General features: G+C 42.0%; 2 protein-coding genes across 3 annotated transcripts; both read right to left on the bottom strand.

Moving 5' to 3' along the window:
• Positions 1-583: 583 nt before the first annotated feature.
• Positions 584-3053, bottom strand: paxx (PAXX non-homologous end joining factor). Of its 2 annotated transcripts, none has more exons than XM_070834347.1 (7): positions 2919-3053; positions 2347-2407; positions 2204-2253; positions 1855-2033; positions 1683-1733; positions 934-1018; positions 584-863 (listed from the first exon to the last, which is right to left on the bottom strand). In XM_070834347.1, exons 1-7 carry the CDS (start codon positions 3017-3019, stop codon positions 815-817), a joined length of 576 nt encoding a protein of 191 aa, XP_070690448.1. In that variant the 5' UTR covers positions 3020-3053; the 3' UTR covers positions 584-814. The 2 variants fall into 2 exon arrangements, with proteins under 2 accessions (XP_070690448.1, XP_070690449.1); XM_070834348.1 differs by having other exon boundaries at positions 1861-2033.
• A 993-nt stretch (positions 3054-4046) lies between these two features.
• LOC139204243 (phosphatidylinositol 4-phosphate 5-kinase-like protein 1) lies at positions 4047-9653 on the bottom strand. The gene is made up of 9 exons (XM_070834225.1): positions 9459-9653; positions 9329-9379; positions 8989-9143; positions 8231-8355; positions 7355-7389; positions 7213-7268; positions 7010-7122; positions 6688-6850; positions 4047-4653 (listed from the first exon to the last, which is right to left on the bottom strand). The coding sequence occupies exons 1-9, from the start codon at positions 9645-9647 to the stop codon at positions 4227-4229; spliced, it is 1314 nt and encodes a 437-aa protein (XP_070690326.1). The 5' UTR covers positions 9648-9653; the 3' UTR covers positions 4047-4226.
• Between the last annotated feature and the right edge of the window lie 550 nt (positions 9654-10203).

Below are 10203 nucleotides of genomic sequence, written 5' to 3'. Positions count from 1 at the left end.
ATACTGGAAGGAGGTTCCACAGGAAGGGAGCGCAGTGCTCCCAGAATCCAGGGATACAGAGCACTTCTCTTACCTGCTAGCAAGCACTCATTTCACCAGATAGAGACCTTAGCTTACATCTACGTGTTCAGGAGACTCTCTTATGTCCACTGGTCTGCACTTTATGGCTGTGACATGGACCGTTTTCAGTAAAACCTGCATTTTCAGGGCAATGCAATAAAAAAAATCAGGGCAATACTAATTTTTCCACCACACATTGTCACTGGATGAATGAGTATTTAACGGAGTAAAATCAAGCTCTCGTGCCTTAAACACATTAAATTTGTAAAGAAAAAAAGTCTCAACTCTGAATCATGTGCCCATGAAGGACTTCAATGTTCCCAAATGGATTAGGAGCACGAGTCAGTAACATCTTGAGATGGGCCCCTGAAAAAGAAGGAACAAGTGCATGATATCTAGCCCACACACATCTAAAATATACAGGAAAGACATTTCCTGGAGTGCACGAAATACGTGATTTTGGAAAATAAACATTTCAAACTAATTTGTTGCAACATATTCTTTATTTCATTTCCAGGTGAAATTAATAACATAACATAACATAATACCATAAAAGTTACAGCATCATTCAGGAAGGAGGCCTGAGAATAAGATTTTCATCAGATATTAAAACACCATTAAAAACTGCTGGGATTTTAAATATCTGCATTTCATAATGTTGTTGTGATAATGGGTTAAAAGAATATTCAGTGTTGGTTGTGTAGCAGCAGTGGGAGAGCGTGGAGGGTAGAGGGTCTTTGTGTTGTCTTAAGGGTCAGTCTTCATCAGCGTCATCAAAGGCCACGCCAGTCGCTTGCACCTTTCTGCAAAAGCGGATGAACAGTTGATGGTTTGCATTGACAGAACGAGAGATTTCTGAGAGACACAACGTACCTTTTAGTCCCTGGGTTGATGAGTGAAGCCCCTGGAAGTCGTTTCTTCACAGGAGCACATTTCTGCTGCTGTCTGGGCTCAAACTCTGAGGAAAAATAGAATCATCAGCGTAAGCCAGTGTGAACCGAACCGCCAGTCAACAACTCCTCCCTTTTCGGTTCATGTCTTCGTTTATGTAAATGACACAAGATTGTATTTGTTTAAGGAAGGAGGTCTCCTGGGAATAAAGCATGCACAGGGTAGAGCAGCAGCCTGAAATGATCAACATAAACATAATAAAATATCCTAACGAGTCACAAATTGCTGCAATAACAAGCCCCTTCGATGACGTGTTCAGCACCAGTGTCCTCTGGATTATTTGCGATTTTTTTGTCAATATTTTTATCAAATATAGACATATTTAGTCTAAAGGATCAGAAAAGGCCTTAGGTAATTGAATGGAAACATAGCGGTTCTACTGAACTGGAAATCATTTTACAGACATAACACTGAGGACGTGGTCAGTACGCAGCCTGAGAGCTGAAATATGGGCCAAACAATGTCAGGAAACTGCAGTATCAGTAATAACTGATGCAGATGATGGATATAACATGTTTATCAACTCTTCTCTCCTGGATTTTGGTAGCTGGGCAGTGAAAGGACGCTAGATTTTACGAGTAAATCAAACGGAAACTATAAAAATCGTGGGGGACAAAAATGTCATCAAGGACAAAAATTGGATTTTAACCGTTTGGACCCCTGAGACGTACCTGCGTTCAGTCTTTGGTGATTTTTAATCGGACTGACAGAGGGGGATCCACCTGGGGGGGGGGGGGGATTGGCAAAACACAGTCAGCACTGATTCCAAAGTGACGGTGAATTTTAAATGTGCATAACACATTCAAGTCCAAACTACTGTAATGAGTCACAAGAACAAAGTACATTTACTGTCAGGCCGAGTGAGGCTGTCGGCCATTCTGAAAAGTAACTCCTTCAGTTCTGCTGCGGCCTGTTGGCTTTCCAGCCTGGATAGGGTCACGCTTTGGTCACCTGGACCCACCTGGACATTTACACTGGTGTCATGCACCACAACAGACGCGTCCCCACTGCCACAGGCAGACCTGAGGGAACGACAGGGAAATATTCAGCCTGATTTTCATCTGTATGCTCTCAAACGGACGCTGACATGTGAGAGTTCAGCGTCCTGCTGCTGGCTGTGCAGCTTCACTGGCACCACTGGATTCTAGTACTTTGCTAGAAATATTTCATGTAGCGCAAAGTGTAATCTCACCTGAGTTTAAGAACGTAGTCCTCTGTAGATTTCAAGGAAAACCTCTGTCTCTAAACAAACAGGCACAGTTAACAACCGGTGGCAGCTCAGGAACAAAGATCTGCACCAGTGAAAATGATGGCGGTCTGCAGGTGAAAACTCACAAACTGGATCAGTGTGTCTTCTGTGTACTCTGTGCTCCAGACATCAGCAGCATCCGTCAGACTACAGCAGAGCAACAAAGGAACGTGATGACTGAGAGCATGTTGACTTAAACACATGACGTAATTCATTGTGACCGAAACTACATTTGAAAAGTCTTCAATTTTAGTTTTCCTAGCTTACAGACAAGTGAACGTTGCGTGAGAACACATTTTTTTCGGATGCATTACTGATTTTGGAGGGTCACTCTTCCATTCGGTGCAGTCCACACATTTAGAAAGTGCGTCTGACATCAGTTTCATCTTTTCATTGTTCCCGGTGAGAGAGAGGGAGAGGTCTCACCCGAAGACTGGGACAGACTATAACATGGTGACACTGTGTGAAATACGCTTGGGGGAATATTGGTATGCCGTCGTGATTAAAGGAGAGCATTAAGTAAGTTTACGTCTTGGTCCATGTTCTAAACTAAAAGTTCTGTCCCTGGTGAGCACCCGGAAGAATAAACTGCCGGACTTTAAATGGAAATTGGTCTGGCGCTCTCTCCGTCCGGAAACTACAACAGCCTTCGACTCACCAAATAGTAAATAATCCGTTTTTTCTGTGTGTGTAGCAAAGGAATTTCTCCTGGCTCCTTTTATCCAACACAGTGCAGTACGGGCTCTGATTCACGTCCATGTTTGTAAGGACCAGACAGGCACAGCTAAGGCTTCCTCCTTGGCGGTTGGTATACCAGCTCATAGCTGCATTACCGCCACCTGCTGGACGGGTCAACACACACACACACACACACACACACACACACACACACACGCACACACACACACACTGTCCCTCACACTTTATTTAAAACTGATCCACCGACCAAATAGCACAGAAAATGTCCAGTCCGTCTGTACCATAGCACCTAAAGAAGCTCCACCGACCTGGTTACATTTTATTCATTCATTTATTACATTTTCTATTACATTTTCACAATAAAAGCATACATGTGACATTAGATACTGTATGTATTTAGCCATTTGCTCAGAGCTTCTACTGGCACTGAGAATAAAAGAGTGCAAAGATGGAACAAAAAGAAGGACATCTCCCGCACCGTTTCACAAAAGAAAATGCCCTATCATTAACTGATAAGGGATAACCCTATTTGTGGCCAGAACATCCATGCAGAGGCGCACAGACTGGAAATTCTTAATTTTAACGATGATTTTGCCCCAACAATCATTTATCATGGGCAGTAGACTGTGTGTATTCACAAAAATACCTGTGAAGATATAATCCACTACTGAATAACAGGTAGAAGATACTGTTTTGAGGTGTGTTGGAAACACTTTATGATCAAATCGCAGAGTGGTGGTGGTTGTGGGGGTTGGTGGTGAGGGGGGTGCTTCTACTTCCACAATCTGCACACATTGTTTGTCAGTATTTGTCTATTTATCAGTTTCCACCAGCCCCTCCAGTCCCCTGGCACGTGGCCACCTCTGAAACTACACAGAGGGCTTTAACTACTATTAACCACTATACAAACATGAAGCCATTCTTTATCAGTATCAGTACCTATGGACAAGAGACTTACTGAAACGTGAAAAGGAAAACTAGTTTTGCTATATGTGTATAACTGCCTTTCCATTATTTTATTAGTGTCTTTGTCTGGTCAGTAAAGTTTACGAAGTTTATAAAGCAAAATTTGATGTATGTTGACTGTCAATGGACGTAGGTGCTTAAACCGAAAAGTGCCTTTTCACCCCAGAGCTGTTGAAGCAGACCTGGCATGAGAGGGATCTCCTGTGTCTGGCAGCTGATTAAGACAGAATGTGACACAGCCCCATCTGCTTTACACCGGGGGTCATGCAGCAGGTGCTGTCTATATAAGTGATGAATGTTTTCACTGAGTGTGGCCCTGTGTCCACTGACAGAACCTGTGTGAATATCTGGCAGGGCTGACAGTGGAAAAGGCCCTGCCTGGGTACCGGAGGCTTTTCCACAGGTTCTCCAGTTTTTTCTTCCAACTGTAGACAGTAAAAATGTCTATAATGCCCACAAAGTAGCGTCGGTCTGGCCCGTCAAGCGCATGAACGGCATTTTTGCAGTTGGGCATTAACCTGCGATGATGCTCATGGAATTCCCTCACTTCTGAGTCAGTCGTGGTTTCTTTGGCGCGGTGGTTTATCTCCTGAAGGGGGATCCCCTCTGCTTGTGGCTGCCCTGACCCACAGTTTGTAGCATCTGGTACCACCACACCACTGGTCTCTTGCAGTAATGCAGTGGTGGGGGGGTCGGACCGTGTGGGACTATCATCAAAGTCCACAGACCTATGGGAAAGATGTGCAGGTTGCTCAGCTTTAAAACACAGACATCAAACAACGATCCCATCAGTACACACCAAGGTAAATGTAAAAATATAAAATGATTCCTGAGAGCAGCTGTCTTTTGAAGGAGTACAGAAATAAGTTGAGAGCAGTGTCTGCAGGTTGGATAATAATCAGGTTACAGACTTGCAGAATAATAAATAATTCTTCTTTTTCCTATTTCAGAGATACATGTTCTCTCTTGCTTCTGATTCAGTGACTGTTGACTGTTGAGAGAGTTATTTTTTGAGTTTTTGACTATGCTCAATAATGCTGAACAACGATTGAGAATTTTGGTCACAAAGACATTTGAAAAACAGTTCCCTGCAGTTCTGAGACTTGTATTTGGACATTAGTTCGTGTGACGTCATCTACTCTGCCATAGCCCGGGTACAGACTCTACACCTGAGTGCACTCACTGCTATCTCTGTCTTCAACCGTGTCACCATGGCAAAGGCACTGCCTAACTTCATCCAGTACGTGAACTGTTCCACCAGAGAGGAGAGGACCCTGGACCCTGGACTCACTTGATTATCATTATTGTTATTATTATTATAATTATATAATACAGCTCCTCACTCAGAGTGTACATGTTGTTATATATTATTATTAGTAGTAGTGGTATTATTTGTATCATTATTATTATTATCATTATTATTACTTTTGTGTTCGAAGGTTATTCTTATTCTTTTGGAGCTGTGTGTAACAAAAAGCAATTTCCCCCTGGGTATTATTATTATTAATAAGTAATTCTGATTCTGATTCTGATTTAAAGGACCTCAGATCTAATGAACCAGCATATGATGATAGGCTTTGTCCAGTCATGCCTGGGAGAGGAAGGAGTTTACCCAGGGGTGTTTGTCAATAGTCAACCAAAGGAACTCCTTTTAGATGATATGTATTTTTCTTCTACTTCTTGTACTTCCCAGCCAGGACGATTCGACTTTGACAAAACAGTCAGCAGCTACTGTAGTAGCTCTGCGAGCTGCGAGCAGTCCCAAAGTCACCAGGCCTCTTCTAGTGCCACCTTTTGTGGTTGAATTTTGCTGTCAGTGTCTGCTGTGCCTGCCCTAAAGAATGTTTTTGAGGAGTAAACTTCTATTTATCACTTGTGTCAGAAAGAATAAATTCTTCTCATTTTGTTGGATGATTGTAATAAAACGTGCCGTCAGGGGAAAAATCATTCTAACAGCAGACTGAGTGGAAGAGCTGACATGTGGGTTATGGCCTAAAGTTTTGATATTAATGTTTTCCTTTCATTATTAATCACTTGTGGGTGGATACATTTTGTACAGTCTGCTTCCCAGTCATGCAGCTCTGAACCATGGCTGGGAGAACTTTGGTTCTATGCTTCTTAAGCCATCTGAGAATGGTAAGGACAGTCATGATCATCACCTGGTGAGGAGCTGGGGCATGTTGCCTCAGTCTTGGTCATTTTGCAAAAACAACCACTGGATATACTTTGATCAGGTGCAGTTGCCCCAAAGGATAACAGCTACTGCAGCCATTGTAGCTTGTTTTGCGGCTTATGGCTGCAGCGATCTACTGGACCAATTCCAAAACCTTTTGTTCACTTTGAGTTTAATATATATATACATACAGTGTGTATGTATATATGTATATATGGAGAGAGAGACACAGAGAGAGAGAGAGAGAGAGAGAGAGAGAGAATAAAAGTCAGCCAGAGAGGCAAGTAATTTGAGTCTGCCACCATCATTGTAAACTATAAGTAGAATGGAAAGCTTGACAGATGTAGACAATTAAGCAGTAACAAGTATTCACTTCCAGATTTACCTCTAGCTCAATAGTTAGTGGACAGATTCAGTGTCCAGTTCCATTAACAGCACATTCATATAAATTCATTCATATTCATTTTCCCGTAAATATGTGAAAAGCTTCTTTTTCAAGTACATTGGGCCAACAAAAAGATTAATAAATACACTGTATTGCTCAGTAATTGGTTTTGAACTTGTATATGCATACATATATGAAACCTACTTTGTCGTGCGAAGGACAAGATCTGCCAAAGAGTGCTTCCCTTCAAGCTCATCTCGGTGCAGAGGCTGATGGGCCAGCAGGAGACTGTAGTCCAGCACATTAAGCTCCTGAAGGAAGGCAGCGTCCTTCTTCACTTGATTGACAAACCAGGATTTCTCTTGACCTGAAGCAAACGCAAAACCATGTACGTTTAGTTTGCCTTTACATTGGTCGACAGCATGTGGCTAAGATGTGTTTTGCTGCTGAAACAGATAACTCAGCTACATCATTCTTTAGTACAGACCTAAACATAGTAAGTGAGTGTCAGGAAGAGGACATTTACCTAATGCAATGCACTGCCCTTCAAAGTTATTGTCCTTCAGCACTTTTATTATTTGTTTCCCTCCGGTGTCAGGGTTTGTCCATCTGCCCACCTCACAGCCTTTAACATCGAATCTATGCAACAAAAACGTGACAGCTTTCATACGGCCATAAAATATATAAAAAATATACACAATAAAACATGAGGGAAAAAAGATATTGTACCTTATATTGATCCTCTCATCGGGGTAAAAGACACTCTGCATCACAATGAAGTACTTCTGCAGAGCAGACAGACAACACTGCATTTTAGGTCCTGGTACTGTGAGGATAGAGTGAATGCAACAACCTAATAGTTGTAAAATACCTTTGTTTGATTCGGAATAACAATCCTGTGGACACCTGGAAAGTGGAGAGGAGGATGTATATAAGTAAACCATATATATTATTTCTTTGTCTTTTGATAGGATGCTTTTGAACCTCTGCTTTAATAAGTGAAGTTGCTTCACTTCCTTTAGTTCTTGCTAAGGTCTAAAAATGTGTAGAACCAATCGGTTCTCAGGTTCCATGTAACAAATACAGGTTGACGCTGGTTTTTGTATTATCTAAACACAGGCATATCTTTTGATTGGGCCCAAAGGGAGAGCAACACCTACACCATATATTTCTAGCCACAATAGATTGAAGCCAACAAGTTGCCCCAGATGTAGATGCCTAAACAGTTACCTCCAGTAGCTACACCTAATTTCTGCATTTACTCTCATTTGGACTCTGAGGCAAGTATTTAGAATTATTTATGTAAAATTGGAGTTTATTTGGAAAGCTTTAGAAGGCCCACGCTGGTTTGACATATGTTGTTTTTTCAGAATTTCTGCAGGGGGGGGGGGGCAAGTGCAAAATAAGGGCATTTTCCTTTAAAGCTACAATCTCAGAGGTCTCTGTTTCATTCTCTTTGGTTGTGACACCAATGCATGTGCTGTGTGTGTGTGTGTGTGTGTGTTTTTGAACCTCGATTCCCAGAGATCCAAAGGTCAGTTACTTGGCAGTTGGGTTACTGGCAGTGCCGCAGAAACCAGAAAAAACAGCAAATGTCACTAAATTATGGACTGCTTTTGATTTTTCCAGTCAGTGTCGCTACCAGCATCTGTCAGCACTGGAGATGCCTACTCTTCTCTGTTAAATGTTGGCTGAAAAGTTCAAAACCAAACCCACCTAATGCAGCATTAACTGGAGCTACTCTTACCTAGAAACCTCACCATCAGTGAATGAGGGTTTTTTTCCAAGTGGTCCATGTATCCCTGCAGATTGGAGAGGAGAAACCTGATCTCACGTCTGCTCTGGGTCTTAAGGAAGAACCTCTTATCATTCCTAAAATCAAGAACAGCGTTATCACCAGACATTAGCATGAAACGTGAAAAATGTCTAGAAGATCCTTAAATGTGGGAATAAACTTCAAAAAAGAGAAGACATTTTTTCAGTCAGCCAGTATCCTGCAAAAAAAAAGTATATACGTATATTCTGCTCTATCATTTTGGAATCTTTTGGAACAGGTGTGAGAAAAACGTAGCGGTTAACATTAAATCCCAGTGCCGTCTTCCATTTCTAAACTTAAACTTGCACAGGATGAATAATTGTGTAATGCGTATGCTGTATTGATGAGGGCTCAGTGTAAGCCTGCGCACACAACGCACTGATTGTCAGATGGTATTTGGCCCACTGTACACACATTCACCAGCCCGACTGCTCCACTCAGTTGAGAATTAGATGTAAAGCATGAGGTGCAGAATTGTCCAGTGTGGACGAGCATCCTAGGCATACTAGGCATTCTGTACATGAAGAATGTACAGTGTCTGTGTATGCTTTTGTGTGTGTGCTCTTGTGTTCAAGTTTGAGTATTAAACCTTCAGGGTGACGACGTGCTGGGTGATTAGAGTTAGGGCGAGCTGAGGTAAAGGGTTAGTTGATGGAAGGTTCCAGTGTGTAGCAAAGGACTGTACTCACGTGACAAAGAAATTTGCCTTGCTCTTAGAGTTGCTGACAAACTGGAGGTAGCATCCGCCTGAGCAGAGGGAGCTCCTGTATTCCTCCTCTGTGATGTCCAGTGAACGCCTCTGTTTAGCAAACACTAATGCTGCAAACGTCTGCATCTCAAACCCCTGGAAGGCAACGAAGAAGCTTTGAAAATGTCATAGTGTTTGCCTTATACGTGTTAAATAAGAATGAATAAAGAAAAGGCCACTGTTGTACACATGCTTATGCCTATGTTTACGTGAGAATATTCTTCTCCAATATTTAACGTATGTAATCAAAATAGGAAAACAAGGTGGAAATGAGAACTTGCCTCATGGGTGTGAATTTCCTTTGACTTGAAATCTTCTGCTGTGAGTGTATCCTGTGCAAAAGGTGAGGTGTTTATGAGTGTTTTATGTTCATAATCTAATCAATGGCCAACTATAAACTCCATTCTTCACCTGGCGTGGTGTGTCCATAGTGCTCTGAATGGAAGCACGCATGCCTTCTTTCATCATGGTGGTCAGACGGTAGAACTCGTGCTCTGAGTCGATCTCAAACACCCCTAGCATCCTCCATCGCTGTCTCAAATGCCACCAGTGTCTTCGCCTGGCAGCTCTGGAGTTGCCAGCAGCTTTTCCCTCTGCCATCTGTGATACCTGAATACCAGAAATGTGTTTAACAAGTTAAACTAATGACACAATAATAATGACAAAATCAAGTTGAAATGTTATGAGAGTCATTTTGTAATGTCATAAGAGTAAAGTAATCATATTTCAAGAAAAAAAAAACATTTAGAAGAATAAAGTCATAGTATATCAAGAAATGAGAAACAGTCAAGACTGTCGCACATGAAAGCAGTTTGTCTTTTACCCAGCTGAATGCTGTTGACCTGAAGTTACAGGTTTCACCAATAAGCCCCCTCTCTTATAATCAGAGAAATGAAAACAGCTGTATGATTATCAGTAGTGGTTTTCTTCACACAGCCAAGACCAGAGTACAGTCATGGCATCAGAGTGACTAAAGCTCATTAGGCTTTATGTAAATGAAATGAAAGGCAGTCAGAATCTTCCTGTCCTATTGTCTGCTGAGCATTCCATCGTTGCTCTGTACTGTGATGACATGGTAGGATCCCATTCAGACCGACTCAGCGACACGACTACTGTGGTGTACATTTTCAAGTGTTGTGTTGTGTTGTGCTGAAGA

The sequence above is a fragment of the Pempheris klunzingeri genome, chromosome 7, assembly GCF_042242105.1.
Source record: "Pempheris klunzingeri isolate RE-2024b chromosome 7, fPemKlu1.hap1, whole genome shotgun sequence".
NCBI classification, from domain to species: Eukaryota; Metazoa; Chordata; class Actinopteri; order Acropomatiformes; family Pempheridae; genus Pempheris; species Pempheris klunzingeri.
This window is presented reverse-complemented; position numbering and strand designations above follow the sequence as displayed.